Source organism: Pecten maximus, chromosome 6 (assembly GCF_902652985.1).
Source record: "Pecten maximus chromosome 6, xPecMax1.1, whole genome shotgun sequence".
NCBI lineage: Eukaryota > Metazoa > Mollusca > Bivalvia > Pectinida > Pectinidae > Pecten > Pecten maximus.
In genome coordinates this window covers 13407428-13430774 of record NC_047020.1, presented here as the reverse complement: position 1 = coordinate 13430774, position 23347 = coordinate 13407428, and the positions used below count along the sequence as shown (strand labels likewise).

The following is a 23347-nucleotide window of genomic DNA, read 5'->3' as shown; positions in this document are numbered from 1 at the left end:
TCACCAGGTGAGCCAGTACGATAATTACCTGTGTCGGTGTGTGATTATCGACCGAAACTATTCAACTTACTCTGTCATGGCAAGATGAAACATGGCGATAACGGTAATGTTGAAACAATAGCCTCTGGAGAGTCTGGTATGTGTTGTAAACTAGAAACATTTTGAGTTAAACAGAGCAAGTTGTTTAGAAGTGTGATGTTTGTCTGATATCACACACGACGTTCTCACACACTGTGATGTTAAAAGCTCATCATATATATTGACCGAGATTACGTCTGTAATCAATTGAACAAATTTGAAAACACTGTGATGAAAATAATACATGGCTTCAGACTCCGCGGTTTCATTATCATTCTTTAACTCAAAGAAAATTAATTTTTTCCATAGATGTGCAGAAGACCTTAAATTCTGTGAAAGTGTTCCTACAGGAAATTTTAAGTTAAAGAATATTGATGAAACTTGTCCCTGACCCGTATATGTGTATAAAACGGGACCTTGGCAATGAAATAGATCTCATTCTGCAACACGACGAGCATCACATACTGTCCTACTTTCAATATAAACACTAAACACTAATCTTACACAACTGATCAATAGGTTTCTTCAGATGATATTGAAGACTAAAACTGTTTATATACATATAATGTTGATACAATGTCCCATTCCATTAATTCTGTATATTAGTATAACACAAATTGTGTTCCATAAACGTCTATACTCAGTGTTACTCTCATAACAACTATTCCACAAATACACTAGTAAAATAGCTAAGGATAAAAGCCTCTAGGACAAAAATCTCCTTGGGGCAAAATCCCCTCCACACTAATACCAAAGAGGACAAACACCCCTCCAAACTAATACCAAAGATGACAAAAGTCCCTCCAAACTTATTCCAAAAAGGAAAAAAGTCCCTCCAAACTAATACCAAAAAGGAAAAAAGTCCCTCCAAACTAATACCAAAGAGGACAAAAGTCCTCTCAAACTAATACCAAAGAGGACAAAAGTCCCCTCAAACTAATACCAAAGAGGACAAAAGTCCCCTCAAACTAATACCAAAGAGGACAAACACCCCTCCACACTAATACCAAAGAGGACAAACACCCCTCCAAACTAATACCAAAGAGGACAAAAGTCCCCTCAAACTAATACCAAAGAGAACAAAAATCCCTTCATTATTTCACCAAAAGTTATGAATTAAAAAAATTCTACATGATGAAATGTTTTGCTTTTCATAAAACTGATTTAATTTGATTGACAATGTCATAAATATATATTGAAGAGGTTAAGAAATGGAGACAGGTCGCATGTGTTAAAATACTATTACCTTGTGTTGATAATGTAATTGTTGTAAATCAAGTAAATTATTACACATATCAAAATTGATGAAATCTACACAATGTTTTTCTTATTAACTCAAATAAGAGTAATCATTAGTCTGCTCATATGGGAACTGCTCAAGTCGAGCTTAAATCAATCACAGACACATCATACAGCCCTGAATAGATATGCTGGACTCGGATTATTAGAATATAACTCATGCCAGTGTCCAGTCTATCGGCATTTGAACATGGTCCGTGTCGTGTAAAGCTTGACCATACTGGACAATGACACGAGAGGTTCCGTGGACCAAACGCCATGTTGGTGGTCAGTGTCGCTAGACCACTCTATCAGACAGGGCCGTTATCTACTACAATAACGGTGTAAAACGTATACTGATATCAATATTACGTCACAGACAATGCCTTGATTGTTTGGGCGATGGTAGCGTACAAACTGGACTCCACTGGACTGACAGGTATCCGGATAATTAATCGCTGGTGTCCGGAATACAGTCTGGACAGTTGTAACGGTCAGTTCACGATGTCTTACGTCGATTTATGGTACATATACATATAGCTCACATAAATACGATGGTATTGCATATGCGCCCGTCAGTGTAATACGGAACCGAAACGAAAACGGACTTTATGTATTTAAAGAAGATTGTACCCGTAAATATAAACAGCGGATTTCCCAACACTACCATTACTGTTCGGATTCATTCGGCAACACTTAAATATGTGTAAGTTACAAATCGTTCTTATTTATTTACTTAGTTATATCATTTTAAATCACTAAGGGATATTATCGCATCCGCCATTTTTTCCATGGGATATAACATAAACATCGTTTTGACGAATTAATGCTATTTCTGTTTGACTAATTAACAATGCATTTTGTATGCTGATGTTGTTGGTGATTGCAATGGGAACAGAGTTGAGAATGTCCCTCTAAAATAGTAACGTAATCATGTATGACTTCAGATAAGTATTGAAGTAGACATGAAGCAAATTGTCACTGATAGCACGGACATCTGAGTGCATTTAATTCAATTGTATTCTCTGTATAAGTAACATATGCAGACAATCATAGTCTATACGATGAGGTCGTGTCTGGTGACATAAATTTTCTATCAATATTTGATCGATCAAATTCTATTCAGATTCAGAAAAAAGAATAAAGATTGTACAAACTCGCCCATGAGTTTACCACTGACGTCATTACTATTGTATCATGTGTGTATTGTATTATAAATTATAAAGAGGATGACGGGGGGGGGGGGGGGGGGGGGGGGGGGGTGCGTGGTCTAAACATAACTCTTATGTCCTGTTTTGCAATAAGGAAGGATAACATTTCCCTGTGTTCCCTGGTTAAAGTCGAACATCCGCGGGGAACACGTGATCATGGTTACTCTTCGTTACTGATGTAAATCCGGGGAACACGTTATCTTCCTTTTCATTAATTATTTACATCCGCGAGGAACACATGTTGTCATTCCTCGTTACTGATGTACATCCGGGGAACACTTGATGTCACTCTTCGTTACTGATGTACATCCGGGGAACACGTTATCTTCCTTTTCATTAATTATTTACATCCGCGAGGAACACATGTTGTCATTCCTCGTTACTGATGTACATCCGGGGAACACTTGATGTCACTCTTCGTTACTGATGTACATCCGGGGAACACGTGATGTCATTCTTAGTTACTTATGTAGTCCGGGGAACACGTGATGTCATTCTAAGTTACTTATGTAGTCCGGGGAACACGTGATGTCATTCTTAGTTACTTATGTAGTCCGGGGAACACGTGATGTCATTCTGAGTTACTTATGTAGTCCGGGGAACACGTGATGTCATTCTAAGTTACTTATGTAGTCCGGGGAACACGTGATGTCATTCTTAGTTACTGATGTAATCCGGGGAACACTTGTTACTTTCCGTTAATGATTAACATCCGCGGGGAACACTTGATGTTACTCTTCGTTACTGTTGTTGTTTGTGAAATATTTTTGTCACGATATCTGTTGAATGATATATGTACATTATTGTATTATTATTTTCAAAACAAATGTTTTAACAGTTACAAGGCCATGAATACAATGCCTTGGGCAAAAAATCATTGTCAGTCTATCTTTCAACCGTTCCCAATTTTCCAACTTTCAACTCCGCTTGTTAAATTCTCTAATAAAACTACAACTTTCAACTTCGTATGTTCAACTTTCTCATAAAACTATACAACTTTCAACTCCGTTTGTTCCATTTTCTTACAAAACTACAACTTTCAATTCCGTTTGTTTTATTCTCTTACAAAACTACAACGTTCAACTCCGTTTGTTCAATTTTCTTATAAAACTACAACTTTCAACTCCGTTTATTAAATTCTCTGTTAAAATTACAACGTTCAACTTCGTTTGTTCAATTATCTTATAAAACTACAACTTTCAATTTCGTATGTTTAATTCTCTTATAAAACTACACCGAACCGTGACTTACACGGATATACATATAAACCGTATGATACAAATGTGGTTTACTAAACCTGTTTACGTGCTTAAAGAGTGATTTCGTCCGATTCAGTATTATCGATAGTAATGACGTTTATGTAGATATCTGTTTTGTTTTTTTTATAATTTCTCTTTTGAAATTAAACCCTTGATGTGATGATGTGTGTGTTTATTATTTATTGAAAAAAGTGGGCGTCTGACGTGCCTACAGTGCATGTTAAAATTCAGCACTACCGGCATTAAACGTTTGACTTGTTTTTTAATGTTGTTTGAATTACACTGAAGTTGTTGACCTCCTACGGCGTTATTTACCTCAGTCGGACCCACGTTTGTGGGCTTTTGTACCAGGCCGATATTTGATCCGGTACTGCTTAGTTCTGACGTGGCAGACACTGGTACAGCTACCAAATAACGTCTCTATAAGTATCTATAGAATCGTTAGTAATTTCGTTCATGTATCTCATAGAAACTATTTAGAGTACTTGAATACGGCTAAATCATTTTCAATTTATTTACTATGGTATACTACAATTTTAGAATTTTCCTTTCAATATGATACTGTAAGCTTGTAATACTTGTTACTATATATTGTTTACGGACTTGGCGGTGTATAGGCACCCGGCTCATTGTACAAGGCTGATACGGGGATATATTATATATAGACGCCAGACTACAAAGGTCTTAATGTTGTTGTTTACACGTACAAATAATGTCTTTAATGTGCTTATTTAAAACATTCCTTTTATTATAAATACTTTTCAAATTTTCAATATTTGAAATCGTTTATTTTTCGAAATCCAGGGTTCTGTTCTGAAGATATCTCTGAAATAAATGAATTTGAATAAAATCACGCCTACATTAACATAGTGTCATGGCTGTGCCATGGGTGTTAATCAATCCTAGAAAGGTTAGAAAAGCAGATGTTGAAAATGTCTACACACAAACACTTAGGTTCTGTAATAAGTGTGACTATGGCTGAGAAAATTCGTATCTTTATATAGAAATTATCCATTGATCCCATCTAGATATATTATCTTTGTATAGCACGTTGAATACATAAGTAATTCTCTGACATTTGAAGTTATAAAACTAATCTGCTCAATACACTGTATTTCACACTGTCTCTCTACAACTTAACAACTAACTGCATGATGCCACAAATAAGATATTTAAAATCATTCCGACATAATTTTATAAAATTTAGAAATCTTTTTTATAAGTTTCAATCATCCACTTTAGAGAACATCGTAATAAACACGTATTTGTTTGCTTACATTTCACGACAGTTATAGCCATTTTTTTTCATTTGAAATGTTTTCGAGAGTTTTTAATAACGTTGTAATGAGTTATGGACAATTAAGTAATTCCTGCCACGGGAACCATTTGTTAGTGTTGGTTATTAAACGATGCAAGACTATTTGCCTTACAACTTATGTGGATTTAAATAGACTTTTTTTTTCATTTGCTGGTTTTGTGAATTTAATAAATCTAAAGGTTTGTTATTGATATACAAGATACAAAATACAGCAATTGTAACTGACATATTTTGATATATAACCCAAACTACATTTTCATTCTAGCTATTGTGTAACATTTTTAGAAATATTCTCAAACTGTATAAGGACGTTTTGAACCTTTATATATATACAAGTATACATTTTAAATACTTGTTATACGTGTTTAACATTATGTAGGTGTACATTTATTGCCCACTTAAGTGTTTTACGTCATCACCGTGATATATTGTGGACTTTGAACCCCGCTATTTGATTATACTAATGTACAAAATAAACCAAAAGTTATGTGATATGTAACACTGTGTCGGAGTTCTGTGAATTTTTCACATATTGGCTTATAAGTACATGCCTTATAGAGCTAATCGGTTTAAACAAATATGCGGTGAAGATCTGTTTTCCGTCCGACATCCATACCCCGGGGCAGGATGTTATCGTAAATATGGCCTTGAGAATCGATCGACAATTTTAAATGTATTGTGTGACTAACAAGCGTGGCGTGTGCCGTATTTCATCATCTCTTCAAGTTGTTTTTCAGATTTTTACGTTTCGTTATCGAGTTAATTTATCTTCCGCGTATAAACATCATTCATCATAACAGTAATTAAATCCCCACATAGCGCACTATTATACCTGGTTACTGTACAGGTAGATCATTCTAGTGCTTTGTAAATGTTGTTTACGCTAAAGTCTGTTTTTTGAACTCTGACCTGCTGCGAACGTCACATGCTCATGACGTCATTTTCGATGAATGGAATAAACAATTTCTACATCCAGTTCAATCGCAACTAATTCCTATAGTGGCCAGGGTTTGCTGTTAGATTTATTACATTTTATTAAAACAGGCACTAATATATATAGTGAATTTTAGTCACAAGCTTGTAAAAATGTGTATAGTTTTACCAAGAAGTACGGATATGGCTTCTATCTTTTTGGAAGCCAGCCAGCTTATTATTCAAGGTCGACAAATGGCTCCGCCCTCTTGCATGTGATTGGCTGAACATAACAACGGTATATAAATGCAACAGTCTTGTGTGGGTTCATTCATAAATAGATCGCCAAGCAAGGGAGGTAGACGAAAGTCTTGTTATAACAACCACCATCTGTGAATTATATATAGAACATATTCGCATTTCAGTGAAACCGACTTGTGGAATTTTACTTTCATCAAGCTGTGCTCCTAAACCGATGGCGAACACTGAGTTCCTTTTAGAAGAGACAGAAATTTTTGAGGATCAGATTGTACCCGATCAGGACGACTGTTTTCTCCCGCCTAGTGCGGATGTGGCTTCCCAGTGGAACGTAAGTATCCTTATTTGATTATATAATATATTTCAATTAGTTCATAAAACCATTCTAGATAATATACTGTTCGTCCTTGTGTGGTTATTGATAGTTAACCTGGCTAAAACGATAGACATCACGCTTGGTTAACCTAGACTAAACCTATATATATACCAACACCGTGACGAGCAAAATCGATTTCTGATTAAAGTGTAGTATTAATCGGAACCTATCCACCACCAAGACCTATTTTTCTGTATAAGTAACCCGGCATTGTACGTAGACTGGCCCAGAAGCGGTACTTTTTCATTAATAGACTCGCGCTTAGCCAGATGTCTTTACGCCATTTTGAGATGTCGACACTCGAAAAAGTCGGTCAGGTTGACAGGGACAGGCGATACTTGCTATTGTGAAATATTTGTAGACGGACCTAGGTCACACGCAACTTGTGTATAAGTGACTGGACATTTTGTACCGTCCTCACCTGTAGTACAGGTAACATAGATACACACACATGTAGATACCGGCCTTAATTCACAGCCCGACGAGTTTATGACACAAGTGACCTTTTACTTTTTAAATTTCATGTCCATACTTATAGAGGTAAGACATCAAGAGAAAATTCAATAATCAGTGATTCATTCAGTCGTGCCATCGTTATCAGCACAACCTTGAGATACTACCTTTGTACATTCGGTGTGACGTCATTGGGGGGTATTGAAATTCGACAACTTTAAAAAGCCTGACTCTATAGTCTTTTAAGTTACTTTGATTTAAGAATTTTTTCTTTTTGTTTTTTACTCGTTCACCTATGATATTTGATCGGTGTCCGAGAAGTTTTAGTGAGAATGGTCACGTTTTGAATCCATATTTTGACACGTTAATGATTTATGAAGGAGCACTTTAACGATAATCTTTATTCAATATTTTAACATAAGAACTTGATTTCATGGTTTAAGTTATTCTGGTGTGATTATCGGTCGATGCCGACGGCAGGTATTTAGCCAGGCATGTCTAAAACGGCGCGCGTGATTGGTCGGTTTGTCAGTGATTGTGGACCCGATGAACTGACTGCGCCATTCCATTCATAACAAGTTTACCCAGCTAGAGTCATTCATAAAACCCCAGTCAGCATACGAGTGGGCGTTTCGGCAAGTGAGCCGATACCTTTGAAAGACACTGATCGTGTGTTCTGCCATTTTACATAGGGCTTTTTAAAAGCAAGTCATGTCTGACATCAGTGTAAGCATACAAATAAATAAATATGACAATGAATAAAAATATAGTGAAGACACATATAACATCATTTGTTTGATTATAATTTCCTTTTTATCATCAATTCATTTATGTATTTGTTTTATTCATTATTTATTTATTTTTCAGGTTGTCCAAGAATTGGAAAAATACCTTCCATATGACCCCCTGACTCAAGCACCTACAGCCAAAAAGGTTAGGCGTGAAAGCGCCTCCGTAGTCGATGAGTTTTTCGGCGATGATAAGGACTCGCCGGAGCTGAACAGTGCCAAACATCGCGTTCAATTGGCACGTGCCAAGTACATGGACTTGGGACATCTGAGGACAGGATTGATTGGTGCCCAAAAGTCCCAGACAGCCATCGATGTCGAAAGGCGTGGAAGTTCTAGTCTTATTTCCGAATTCTTTGGAGATGTATCTAGTCCCAAAAAGGTCGTTCCGTCTGCAAAGAAGGGGGACACGACGTCATTTGACGTCAGTGCTACCATGATGGACACGTTCGTCCCAAGCAGTTATACCGAGTTGGAAGAGCAGAGCAAGAAAGTGTCTGATTCTTTGTGGGAGGACCTTCGGAGTAGTTTTGATATTCTGGAACCTTCCGTTAACGAAGACAAGAGAGACGATGTGTATCAAATGAAAGGTGCCACTACGATACCTAAAATCAAATCAGAATTCGTGGACTTAACTAGTAAACCTTCTTGTCAGTTTGAAAACTCACAAAGGACATCGCCTAATGGCATAACTATCAAACTTGAGCCATCTGAGTCTAGCTGTCTTATGACTTCCAGTGTGGGCGATAGTTTTAACTCTCGTCCAAAAACTCTGCCTATACCCGTATCTCAACAAGTGATTCTCTCCCAGCCGGGGTCATCAGTTGTGCAATATATTACCCAGCTTAGATCTGTTGGAATCAACAAATCTCAAGTGACCACAAACAATCGGATGTACGTGAGCACCCCTCCCCATACTGTCCCTGTGTTGCCACCTACTCCTCCCAATTCTCAGCCCGGAAGTCCGGACCAGGACGCTGTCCGTCGTACTCCCCCGCCCCCATACCCTGGACTCCATCGCCCGTCACCCCTGTCATCTCCGGCCGGTAATTTCAACATCAAACCAGTCATTCCCGTTAGGCCCCATACACAGTCACGTCAACTCAAGCCTCAGCTGACACACCCAGGGTGTTCAACTATCAAATACAACCGAAAGAACAATCCAGAGTTGGAAAAACGACGTATTCACTTCTGCGAATTCCCAGGTGATTATTCTTACAATACATATACCATTACCGTTATTATCTTAAAATGTCATTAGAAACCTTTTTTGGGATACATTTCTAGTTTTTTTTTTCTGTTTCGTGTGTTATTGTGTTCAGTGACGTCAATATTGCAAATCAAGCGGTAAATTGATAGACCTTGTGACGTCATCATCAATGTCGGCGAGTTGTTTTTTAGTTCGTCTGGTTTGACGAACCGTGCAAGACTTGTGTATACATGCTCAAGGGATCGTGTGTTAATGCTGAACAGCTGCCGAGCGCGATGTCTGCGATAAGACACAACAGACGTAAAACTGTGGCAAATAAAAAATCATGAATACAAAATGAAATTAATTTGCAATAGATACAAAAACAACAAATTTATTGGACAGACGGTTTCCGTTTTGGCGATGATGATGAAATAAGCTAACGGCCAGCATCTGTATTTTATCGGAATATTTGGAGTCGTACATCATTACAGGCAGATAAACATGTCGATATCATGACGAATAGAGATCGAGCTATCTATTATTTACGTCACATCAGCCAAGTCGTTGGTTGACCAAGAGAGTGTAAATCTAGCCGAGCTAATCAATGAATGTAAAGTGCCCGTATGTCGGTGAATTAAGGCTAAACTATCGTATCGATTTAGACAGTGTTGCTGTAAGATGCCTGCTTCCGTAAAATTTATTTGTTACAAGAATAACCCTTGTCTTGCCAGAAATAGCTTATTGTGTGTAGAATGACATTACACAGCTTGATACATACCACGTAAAGCGATAATCAATGAGGTCGTGCACGTGGGCACGCGCACAGAGTCGGCGCATTATGTAGAGCCTATTCAGAAAATGTATATATTAAATCTCGTATTATCTGTATAAATACTAAAAAATAATGTTTGTTTTCATTTTGTGTGTTCCAGGTTGTAGAAAAGCCTACACGAAGAGCTCCCATTTAAAAGCCCATCAGCGAATCCATACAGGTAATTTAGCCTACACTAATTTCATTTGCAACTTATAAAATTCGTTATAACCGTTGATTGACGGGACTTCATTGAAAAAGAAAGGCATTTAAACGATCCAGTTGAAGGAATAATAATTACACGCCTGCGTTAAATGTTAAAGACTAAAGAAACTGATGTTTGATATCACTTTTTGTCATTTCAGGTGAAAAGCCATACAAATGTCATTTTCCAACCTGTCAGTGGAGATTTGCACGTTCCGACGAGCTCACCAGACACATACGAAAACACACGGGTGCCAAACCCTTTAAATGCAAGGTTTGCGAAAGGTCCTTTGCCAGGTCCGATCATCTGGCCCTGCACATGAAACGCCACGAGCCCAAGAAATGAAGGGAAACACAACCCGAGAATTTTTTGACGTGGGACTTTGGACGAGCCCTCACGTTTGGAACCCATCAATGGCTGGGGTCTCCATGAAGAACCCAATTGGAAGGCTTTTTAATTAAAGCCTGGAACGTTTGTAGCAGGACTTTTGAATGTCTGAATGCGAGCAGCCATCACAGGACAAGTGCTAGGGCGACGGTGAGGATTTCCCGCCACGCCCTGTGTTACTGGAGGATTGCCCAATGACCGAAATTTGGGTGGAGAGAGACTAACGAGAAAGGTTCTCACTAGAACATGTATGATTGGCGAGTTATGGTATCTTGACCAGTGAACTTTGTAGTTTTTATTGGTAATTCTATCACATACCAATCGTTTCACTGTTTATTTTTTGAGAATGTGAGGTTTTCGAATGCTAGTCGTAATGACTGAGAGCGATTGTACCTATACCGGTGATAAAAGTCCAAACAGTATTTTTATCGTATCTCTGGGGCTTCGAGAAATTAACAATACCACGTATGCCGCGATAAAATCGATAGTTCAGAATCTGGTATTGATTAGAGAAGGCACACAGATTGTTTACAGTCGTCATCGTGTATGTTATACACAAACAGTGCGCGTGCGCACGAGACATGGCAAGGTTACTATATAGATATGTGTAATGGGTCTGCAGTTGTTTACAGACAGGAGAACGCGTTATGAGTCATACTTTCTTGTTTCTCTGCGCAGTGTTGATATTGGGTCGTTTGTTGTTGCTTATTTTGACGTAAATGGAAAAGTGCCATTAATTGTTATATACGTCATTAATGAGTTGTTTTATCGATGTTTGTTGACGTAAGTAGGATCATTATTGTTGTTTTCCCGTTACATTATCATTCCAAATTGTGTTAAATATGCTTAATCGATGTCAGAATTCATTGGGCTTTTTGCTTTTTATCTTTCTTTTTTTCTCTCTATCTCTAAATTTTTCTTTGGTATACTTTTTAAACTTTTTTCAAAGTCGAAATCCTATGAAATTTATCTGAGGGTTTCCCTATTCTTATCGCTCAGATCTTTGATATCTTCTACAATATTTGTCCATTTTCACCGACACAAATCTTTGATCAGAAATCCTGTGAAATGTTTTGGTGTTGTGAAATATATATGTCTAATGGTAAAAAATAAAATATTTTTTCTTTAGAAATGTTGTTAAGATATTTATATTGTACTTTGATCAACGTAAATTTTCAATAAATGATTTAATCCCTGAAAGATTTTTACTAATGAACTGCTGAAAGTACAACAAAATTGACTTTAAAGCTACTGTCGATTGGCAGAAAATCTCTAAAATTTAGAAATATTTATTGGGTATGATAAAATTCCTGTTGAACGTATTTTAATACGGGTGCCGAGTATACTGTTACCAGGGGTATGTGATATTCTAATGAACAGACGTGTTTGTGAGTTTACACGAAAGAACTATGAATGTATGGTCGTATGGTCGCATGGCGACATGGACATGTTTTCACTAGGTATTTAAAACATTTTGTGATAAGTCTTTGTTGTACGGGGACGAAAGCTCAGAATCCTTTTTATCCTCCAATGATAGATTTTATATTTTTTTTACACGTGCCCTTTTGTGACACCTGTATCGATGTTTACTTCGATTATAGTTTATTTGAATGTAAAATAAAACAGAAAAAAAACAACTTACTTCTTTGTCTCATCGTCTTTCATTCATCAACACCCAGGTTGGACAGCATTCAGTATATGTTTCTGCTAACCCCTACAAGTCCACGTGGACCTCTGTGATTTATTTCTATAATATTTCGATGACAAGGACAATTGTTTATTCTCATAAACAGTACAGTGCAGAGAATATGAACATTAATAAATGGATAACAATGATACATGGTAAAACAGGATGGACATCAGTATTGTGAATTAATTGTCTCATTTATATCAATAATAAATTTAGTCACTAAAGTAGGTTAATTTTGAGTTACTTAATTGAATAATATATGAAATTTAAATTATTTGGTCTATCATAATATCTGGACATATATTTCCGTCTGCTATTGAGTATAAGTAAAACCACAGATATTGAGTGGTATACAAAGTAAATGGGAAAACTAAAATTATATAAAAGAAAACAAGCAAAAACATTTGCCGGCATACTTGCTCTATTTTTCTGTCATTTTTAGCGAAAACACGTGGTAAAGCCGACGTTGGTGGATTGTATAGAATTTATAGATAGATAGAAGTCGGATAATGATATAGAGTGTTTTGGAGGATTGTAAATGATGTATCGCTGATTCTAATATTGGCTGTTCACTTCGCCAAACTAAGATCGTATGCTGACGGAGGCCCCGGGTGTTAAATCTTAACATCCGCGGATTGTTACCGAAAATTGTTAACAGAGACCCATACAAAAATAAAGTGGGCGTGGTTCACAGAATCCCCACCCTGTTGTCAGTGTAAGAAAAATACATTCTCGTGGGTTGACCTAGATAATTAAGCACGACAAAATATTCGCTTCACATTCATTTATTTTCGAATATCCAGCTGTGGATGAAAACATTTGAAAAATGAGACTAACGCATACACATTCTCAGTAGGCCTATAACAATTTAAAAAACCTATTACTTACAGAGATGTATTGTTATATAGTTTCCATAAATATCTGAAGTAGTCATGAGGTCGAGAGCCTCAATATTCCTGTCTGTATTCAAGTATGTTCGGGTCATAGGTCAACTTGAACACCTTTCCGCGGTCAAAGGTCAGCTTAGAGAGCTTGCCGTTATGAGTGAAACCTTTATCAATTGCATCTCACGTTCCAGAAGGCCTAAAGGTAGGCCTTGATGATTATAACATTATGACATTCAAGGTAAAGGAGTAGAATTTCTCGAAACATGGAAACCTTAATGAAAATTAAAAAAAACTGTTGAATTTGTCTCTATCAAGATTTGAAGTTTCATAACTGTGATATGCCGGAACTTGTGCAAGTCTATGAAACAGTCCGTCATCGAAGAATCATAGGCGATACAAATACACAAAAAGGGGGAAATAAAATAATTTGGTTAGGTTTGGTTTATTTTGTTTAACGTCCTATTAACAGCTAAGGTCATTTAAGGACGGTCTCCCGTTCGTGCGACATGCATGTGTGTGTTGAGTGCGTATGTGTGTTTTGGGAGGCTGCGGTATGTTCGTGTTAAGTTATCCTTGTGATAGGCCGGAACTTTTGCCGATTTATAGTGCTACCTGACTGAAGCATACTGCCGAAGACGCCCAGCAGCACATCCCCACCCGGTCACATTATACTGACAACGGGCGAACCAGTCATCCCACTCCAAATATGCTGAGCGCTAAGCAGGAGTAGCAACTACCATTTTTAAAGACTCTGGTATGTCTCGGCTAGGGGACAGAACTCAAAGCCTTCCTCACAGTGGCGAACGCTCAACTAAAGGCCAAAAGTGAGGCATTGTCAAGGGAGACATTAGGAAGAAGAAAGTTGTTCAGAAAGAAGAGAAAAGATAAAATACCAAATTTAGTCGCCTCTTACTATCATGCAATGGGGGCAACATGTACAATTCTTACGCCCTACCTGCAGGGCAGGGGAAATCCAATGGTTATTTTTTATTTGTATCCTTAACATCACTGTGACGATGTACCATTTCTGTGACGATGTACCATTTCTGTGACGAAGTACCATTTCTGTGACGATGTACCATCTCTGTGACGATGTACCATCTCTGTGACGATGTACCATTTCTGTGACGATGTACCATCTCTGTGACGATGTACCATTTCTGTGACGATGTACCATTTCTGTGACAATGTACCATTTCTGTGACGGCGAATTGTGTAAAATTGGGCACAGACGCATACGCAAAGCTACTTTAATCTCATGTGCAAAAAACATAAAGCAATCATTTAGTATATTACGTAAGTTGCATTGAGTACAACTTTACTATCTTTGAAATTAAAAAAAATAGAATAAAAAATAAAATAAATGAAAAATGTTTGTGGATATCGTCGCTTCGTGCGAGATTTAGAGGCTGACATGTGTTACGCTATCGCTATGATTTCCACACATGTCATTTAATCTTTCATTGCGATGTCTTAAAATAATTTGTTAGTGTTTTTGCTGAAATTGTTGTCGGTGTTGAATTGTATTGTTGACTAGCGTTTATTTTCAAGATCAAAAGTTCGTAGAATTTGAATAATCTTTTATTTTGTTTGAACTGGCCAGGGACGTATCATGAATTAACTGGTATATCAGAATGATGTATTATACGTACCTGGTACAGGTTGTCGTTTATATTTAAAACAAAGTCCTTCATTGTATCAAGTTTGTATCCTGTTAAGTTTATTCGTATATTACGACTTCTATGGAATCGGCGATACTAGACATACACATGTATTGTAGAGATGCTGAAAACTGAGTATTGGCCCTATATCTTTGACGTCAACAAATTGCCATTTCAAAATGAAACTTGCACGTGGTGAATTAGTGATGACGAAAGTTTATTTTCTTTATATTTCCTAAATGTTCAACTCTTTTTGTTTGTTTGTTGATAAATCCTGAAAGGGGATGATGTATTGGAACGTTACCACACTGTAAGGGGTGATCTGACGTAAAATATCTCATCTTACTTCCCGAACAGAGATACTTGACGTAAAACGAGCACGGATGTGTTAACGCAAATAGTGCATATATACACAATACTGTATTCACAACACACGTGGATTATTCTTGTTTTCGTGTTTGTATTTCGTGCTCTTTAGTCGTGATAGCGAAGATTTTTTGCAAGATGCGATATTTTCTGTCGCTGCAGAAAAAAATGAAACGTTGAAGATGGAAAGTCGCAGAGTACGATATATGCGTTTACGTTACGGTGAATATATAAATTGATTTATGACAATATTTCTTTATGTCTATCTAAATTAGATATATAAAGGTGTTTCGTAAGACAAAAAAAGAATTGTAGAGCATCTGACACACCCCATTAAGACATTGTTTATTTAAACTTCTCCGGATATTGAAAATCTATTATACATACAAAAGATGTCTACATTTTGGCACCCTTCAATGTGTCCGGTTACGATGTAAACATAGATTTCCTGTTAGTTTGTTTATTTTGATATATGGAGAAAAACAAAATACATACAGATAGACACTGTACCTCAATGTAGGGTGTAAAACGTGTGATCGATCCACAGGACGCTAATTACATAATAGCACGGAATTCAAGATTCATTTATTTCTCATCCAACTTTATGATACAGAGATAATACATTAACATAATACAGTATAGATGTATTTGTGACATTCATCCGATTCCCCCTATAATGATATTAACGATATCTAGAAAGATGATGATTTAAACGACGCCGATCTCTCCCAGTGCGTACCAAGCCTTCTTCCTGACCGAGTCTGTAGAAACCCCACCCACCCCCGCCTTTCCCCGTAAATTTTGACAATACGGATATTTTTGTCAATGCAGACAACCCCCAAGTGCCGTGTTTAGAATGAGTGATAAACAAATTCAGAAGAATAGCACGGACAGAATGGCAACTAAATCTGGACAGATGATAACAGGAATAGCTTTGTTGTTGATGAAAACTTGTTGTTCGCGAATCACAAATGTGGCAATCTCTCCCAGGGCGAACCAAATATCCTTTCTCACTCCGTCAACCCACAGTGACAGTCTGAAATGGCGACAGAAGATGATCATTATATATCTTAGCAAGGTGCCCTCTTATAGGTGAGAGAAAAACGACAGCATACCTTTTAATAAAGAAAATAACTTATAATATCATTAACTGCTGACCAATACAAGCCTGCATTGTTACCAGTAAAACAATCTGTCAACTTAATGGACTTTTTATTTAAACATTGTAAGGAAGACAACACTTTGACAAAATAGGCAGCAAAAACTATATTCTACAAATACATTTTATTTTGGAAGAGTGGCAAATGATTGTATGTCTTTATTTGCATTAGGCAATAATGCCTTTGAGCAGATACAAAACAATTACAAATTATTGTATGGGAAAAAATGCTTTTGTTAAACATTTTATTCATTTAATATGCTTGTTTGCTTATCGCGAAAAAAAAAACATAAATATTAATTATAACAACAACTTAACTTAGTATCGCAACAATATCATTCTGGATGAAAGAGCAAGTGAACATTATTTATATTAGAATACGGTTGTTTCCTGTTATGTAGGCCTAAGTATTCTGAATGTCACTTAAGAGCATATGGTTTTTGAGATAAAAGGTCTACTCGAAAACAAGGATATGGCTTACAATCCTATGCATCCGGATATGATTATCACTCAGACTGATATCGAAAATACCTGTCTAAGTTTTAACAAAACAACTCCGTGTTTTAGTTATGACAAAACAACTCCGTGATTTAGTTATGACAAAACAACTCCGTGTTTTAGTTATGACAAAACAACTCCATGTTTTAGTTATGACAAAACAACTCCATGCGTTTCCTTCTGATAAACGAGAAGGAGAAATGAAAACAAGAGCACGTGCTCTTAGTAAACACCAAATACATGTAGTTGAAAAAAAAAACAAAAAAAAACCTCAAAACTTGTTTTCATATCCCTTTGAAATTTGCGTGTTTTTAATCAAAATGTTTTATTTTTAAAAACAATATTTCAACTAAGTAATCGATTGTTGGGTCCGCCAGGTGTTCCCGTGTCGACTGTGCGTTGGTTGTTTATAACACACCTTGGGTAGGCTATCTTACGGCGATAATTAAAAACTTGTTATTGTCTCGTCTACGACAAAAAGTCGCGATTCAAGTGAGAACCGTTGCTCAAACGGTATTAAGTCTAGCTCAAAACTTGGTGTATAGTTATATCACATAGTGGAGTATATGTACAAATGTATGGTCCAGTGACTCGTGGAGTATATGTATGGTCCAGTGACTCTGGGAACTATATAGCTCAGTTTCTCAAAAAAGTAGTAGTGATATTCCAACCAAACCTGGAATGAAGTTACATTATAGATCATGTACATTTTTATCACTTTGGTATATTTTTGGATTATGAAACTTAGATTTTGTATTCCATACCATCCTTTGTTTGTTGCGGAGGTTTGTTTGGTACAGTTCAGTATATTTTGGAGGTTGCTTAAACTTAACTGACCCGGTACTGATAAAGCAGGACAGGCGAGACATATAATTACGCTTAATATTGCTATTTTCGAGGCCCAAGTAAACTCGCAAAAAAAAAAAAAGTGAAAAATTTGATGAAATACATAGAAAAGATGTTTGTAGTTTCGTCGAAAGGTAATCTTTTTTTCGCGTAAAACATTGGGTAAACCCACGACTATTTGAGCAATTGAAAAAATCACGTACGTACCGGTACATTAAAGATAAAGAAATAAAGTTTCAATTTATATATCATAATATGAAAAAGAGATTTCAATTTCTTATCAATGTGTACCTTTTAATTGAATCAGCTCCAGACTGACGACCATTACTTTGTCAGTACAGGTAAACTGGTTATATTATGTGTACAAGTTCTTACTGATATACAAATTGTACATTCCTGTTGATAATTATGAAATAGGTACGCGCCAGAAATTCCAAATTTCTAGATTAATTCAGCGTAATGGTAATAAGTAATATCAATATTGACCTGTTTTATTATGCGTGAAACTTCCAGGTCTCTTTAATCCGTTTACTCGACTGGATTATTATGAGTATATGGCCCGATTGATGTCCTTTACATTGGAATCACACTTCAGGAATATAACGTATAACCTTATTTGGTAAACTATTCACGGTCTATACAATACCTATACATATGGACAGTGGGCTGGGAATTTGTATCAAGACTTTGTGGTAATCTTACACTTGGCAAACATGTATACTGTTGTTAGAACAGTAGAAATGAATACATTGGTTATATCACAGAAATGGAGACAAATCCTAATTGGACAATTGACCCTTATATAAATAATGGGGCAAAGGAGTCTACATTTGTACAATGGAACAAAGGAATTTACACTTATACACTTGGACAGCAAAGCCTACATTTGTACACTGGGGCAGTAAAGCCTACATTTGTACATTGGTACAGTAAAGCCAACATTTGTACATTGGGACAGTAAAGCCAACATTTGTACATTGGTACAGTAAAGCCAACATTTGTACATTGGGACAGTAAAGCCAACATTTGTACACTGAGACAGTAAAGCCAACATTTGTACACTGAGACAGTAAAGCCTACATTTGTACATTGGTACAGTAAAGCCAACATTTGTACATTGGGACAGTAAAGCCAACATTTGTACACTGGGACAGTAAAGCCAACATTTGTACACCGAGACAGTAAAGCCAACATTTGTACATTGGTACAGTAAAGCCTACATTTGTACATTGGGACAGTAAAGCCAACATTTGTACACTGGGACAGTAAAGTCTACATTTGTACACTGGGACAGTAAAGCCTACATTTGTACACTGAGACAGTAAAGCCTACATTTGTACACTGGGGCAGTAAAGCCTTCATTTGTACACTGGGACAGTAAAGCCTATTTGTACATTGGGACAGTAAAGCCTACATTTGTACACTGGGGCAGTAAAGCCTATTTGTACATTGGGACAGTAAAGCCTACATTTGTACACTGGGACAGTAAAGCCTTCATTTGTACACTGGGACAGTAAAGCCTATTTGTACATTGGGACAGTAAAGCCTACATTTGTACACTGGGACAGTAAAGCCTACATTTGTACACTGGGGCAGTAAAGCCTACATTTGTACACTGGGACAGTAAAGCCTACATTTGTACACTGGGACAGTAAAGCCTACATTTGTACACTGGGACAGTAAAGCCTACATTTGTACACTGAGACAGTAAAGCCTACATTTGTACACTGGGGCAGTAAAGCCTACATTTGTACACTGGGACAGTAAAGCCTACATTTGTACACTGGGGCAGTAAAGCCTACATTTGTACACTGGGACAGTAAAGTCTACATTTGTACACTGGGGCAGTAAAGCCTACATTTGTACACTGGGACAGTAAAACCTACATTTGTACACTGGAGCAGTAAAGCCTACATTTGTACACTGGGGCAGTAAAGCCTACATTTGTACACTGGGGCAGTAAAGCCTACATTTGTACACTAGGACAGTAAAGCCTACATTTGCACACTGAGGCAGTAAAGCCTACATTTGTACACTGGGGCAGTAAAGCCTACATTTGTACACTGGGGCAGTAAAGCCTACATTTGTACACTAGGACAGTAAAGCCTACATGTGTACACTGAGGCAGTAAAGCCTACATTTGTACACTGGGACAGTAAAGCCTACACTTATACACTTGGACAGTAAAGCCTACATTTGTACACTGGGACAGTAAAGTCTAGATTTGTACACTGGGGCAGTAAAGTCTAGATTTGTACACTGGGGCAGTAAAGCCTACATTTGTACACTGGGACAGTAAAGCCTACATTTGTACAACGGAGAAGTAAAGCATACATTTGTACACTGGGGCAGTAAAGCCTACATTTGTACACTGGGACAGTAAAGTCTACATTTGTACATTGGGGCAGTAAAGTCTACATTTGTACACTGGGGCAGTAAATCCTACATTTGTACATTGGGACAGTAAAGCCTACATTTGTACACTGAGACAGTAAAGCCTACATTTGTACACTGGGACAGTAAAGCCTACATTTGTACACTGGGGCAGTAAAGCCTACATTTGTACAATGGAGAAGTAAAGCCTACATTTGTACACTGAGACAGTAAAGCCTACATTTGTACACTGGGGCAGTTAAGCCTACATTTGTACATTGGGACAGTAAAGTCTACATTTGTACACTGGGGCAGTACAGTCTACATTTGTACACTGGGACAGTAAAGTCTACATTTGTATACTGAGACAGTAAAGCCTACATTTGTACACTGGGGCAGTAAAGTCTACATTTGTACACTGGGACAGAAAAGTCTACATTTGTACATTGGGATTTTAAAGCCAACATTTGTACACTGTGACAGTAAAGCCTACATTTGTATACTGAGACAGTAAAGCCTACATTTGTACACTGGGGCAGTAAAGTCTACATTTGTACACTGGGACAGTAAAGTCTACATTTGTACACTGAGACAGTAAAGTCTACATTTGTACACTGGGACAGTAAATCCTACATTTGTACATTGGGACAGTAAAGCCTACATTTGTACACTGGGACAGTAAAGCCTACATTTGTACATTGGGACAGTAAAGCCTACATTTGTACACTGGGGCAGTAAAGCCTACATTTGTACACTGGGACAGTAAAGCCTACATTTGTACACTGGGACAGTAAAGCCTACATTTGTACACTAGGACAGTAAAGCCTACATTTGTACACTGGGACAGTAAAGCCTACATTTGTACACTAGGGCAGTAAAGCCTACATTTGTACACTAGGACAGTAAAGTCTACATTTGTACATTGGGGCAGTAAAGCCTACATTTGTACATTGGGACAGTAAAGTCTACATTTGTACACTGGGACAGTAAAGCCTACATTTGTACACTAGGACAGTAAAGCCTACATTTGTACATTGGGACAGTAAAGCCTACATTTGTACACTAGGGCAGTAAAGCCTACATTTGTACACTGAGACAGTAAAGCCTACATTTGTACACTGGGGCAGTAAAGTCTACATTTGTACACTGGGACAGTAAATCCTACATTTGTACACTGGGACAGTAAAGCCTACATTTGTACACTGGGGCAGTTAAGCCTACATTTGTACATTGGGACAGTAAAGTCTACATTTGTACATTGGGACAGTAAAGTCTACATTTGTACACTGAGACAGTAAAGTCTACATTTGTACACTGAGACAGTAAAGCCTACATTTGTACACTGAGACAGTAAAGCCTACATTTGTACACTGTGCCAGGCACGATGGGCCAATAACCACTGTATATATATATTGAGACAGTCGAGACGATACGTATTTAATAGGAAAGAGTTCCCTTCCATTTTTGTGTAGTAATGACATATATCATTACCAGGTACATGTATTTAGAAAATCAAATTATGCATACTTGTAGCCGGAAATTCCGGACCGGTCGCCCCCAATTTGTTTGTGACTCTACTTTGTTTAATATCTGTTCTGAGATAAAGCAGGAAGATCTATCTAACGAGAAAAAGACTCACTCCGTCGGTAACATTGCTGACACACAGCAACCCACGTCTTGTAGTGTCATTCAACAAAGCCTGACATTAAATATTGAAATGGTTAAATATGTTTCCTGTCTAATAACTCGGGCGGTAAACAAACCATAACTATCCTCTCCCACTGAAATCACCCATATCCGGTTACCTTAGAATTGTTGTTATTTACGATAATCTCAAATACATCTTCAGAAATTTAAAAACAAGATGCCATGAAATGAAAATTATCTAATAAAGATGTGTTTTCATTAAATTCATCAAATCATTTATGATAAAGTACTTTTGATAAAGATAACACATTCTTGTAAAAAGCAGTTTACCGTTCAGTGTACGCTTCGAACCCAAGTCAGATCCCTAACAGGTCAAAATTACTGAGCATCATTTTATTCGTAATTTCAATATGCTACAGACGGGGCTGGTCTTAACGACGTATTGTACACATTTCCATACGTCTGCGTACGGTGTTCAAAAACTTGCAGTGACCACAAATATGCTGATTTTAGAATCTGCATCGTCAGCCCCTGACACGAGACATTGCTCCTTAAGGATTTGGCCAACCATCCGTGTGACACGGACCCCCTCCACTACTATTATAACTTTTGTATCGGTTTAGGTCATTTGGAAGTCGCACATGCCGCTGTTATTATGTAAAACCCATTAATATCGAATTTCTCTTGCAAGCACAATTCGGTATGATTTGTATAAAGGTAAAAATAAATAAAATAAAATATGAGACGAGCTAATTACATACGAAATGATGATACTACAATAGCGTTAGGTTGATCTACGCGGAATATCTTTTACGTCATTTCGAGAAAAAAATGTTTCTAATCTTCCCTGCTTGATTAATCCTTGATAATGATAGATTCTATTTGTTTTTTCATCTTTTTTTTCGTACTCATATGTCCTTATGAGGATATACAGCGTAAATAGCTAGGTCTGGCCTATTGATGTTGGTTTGAACGTATATCTAAATAGGCCAATCCTTTTGAATTAATTTTCTTAAAATAGTACAGAAAACAGATTTCAGTGTACCGGTGTCATTCTGCAACTGCATAACCATATACCACACAGGCACGATATACGCCACGTGATGTATGTTGCTATATACGAGAACAGTATTGTTTTAATAACAATTGGGAAACAATATCAGCAGGGTCGTTAAGAACTTTTAAATAACGACATATACAATTTGACGATATTATAAGAAACAGACGGGAGGGTTCCAATAACCAGTGTAGCCCAGCGTGAGGAGTAAATCTATTTGCTATTTTAAGCGCTAGTCGTCACGTTATATAGAACCATCATAAAAATGAAGTCATCCCGAACACGACATCCACAATTTTATCATTCCTTTTATTGAAAAATATTTTGTTTCAGCACCAAGATATGAAGTTAAGTTGTTAGGGTAAGGGTCTTCCTTTAGTTAGGGTTAGGTTAGGTGAAGTTAGGGTAATCCATTAGTTAGGGTTAGGTTAGGTGAAGTTAGGGTAATCCATTAGTTAGGGTTAGGTTAGGTGAAGTTCAGGTAATCCATTAGTTAGGGTTAGGTTAGGTGAAGTTAGGGTAAGGGTCTTCCATTAATTAGGGTTAGGTTAGGTGAAGTTCGGGTAATCCTTTAGTTAGGGTTAGGTTAGGTGAAGTTAGGGTAAAGGTCTTCCTTTAGTTAGGGTTAGATTAGGTG

At 37.2% G+C, this 23347-nt stretch overlaps 1 protein-coding gene and 1 long non-coding RNA gene across 2 annotated transcripts in view; one reads left to right on the top strand and one right to left on the bottom strand.

Moving 5' to 3' along the window:
• The first annotated feature begins 6379 nt into the window (after positions 1–6379).
• LOC117329016 (polycomb protein PHO-like) lies at positions 6380–12167 on the top strand. The gene is made up of 4 exons (XM_033886693.1): positions 6380–6645; positions 8011–9136; positions 10056–10115; positions 10300–12167. Exons 1-4 carry the CDS (start codon positions 6532–6534, stop codon positions 10482–10484), a joined length of 1485 nt encoding a protein of 494 aa, XP_033742584.1. The 5' UTR covers positions 6380–6531; the 3' UTR covers positions 10485–12167.
• A 3526-nt stretch (positions 12168–15693) lies between these two features.
• Positions 15694–23347, bottom strand: part of LOC117329015 — a 40905-nt gene continuing 33251 nt past the window's right edge. Inside the window, exon 3 of the long non-coding RNA XR_004533091.1 lies at positions 15694–16166. This is a non-coding gene — a long non-coding RNA (uncharacterized LOC117329015). The remainder of the gene's footprint in view (positions 16167–23347) is intronic.

Excerpts from the sequence above, each read along its gene's own strand:
- LOC117329016 (XM_033886693.1), top strand. The coding sequence starts at position 6,532 with ATGGCGAACACTGAGTTCCTTTTAGAAGAGACAGAAATTTTTGAGGAT. Across the intron at positions 6,646-8,010 it reads ATGTGGCTTCCCAGTGGAAC|GTTGTCCAAGAATTGGAAAA; the intron begins GTAAGTATCCTT and ends TTTATTTTTCAG. Across the intron at positions 10,116-10,299 it reads CCATCAGCGAATCCATACAG|GTGAAAAGCCATACAAATGT; the intron begins GTAATTTAGCCT and ends TTGTCATTTCAG.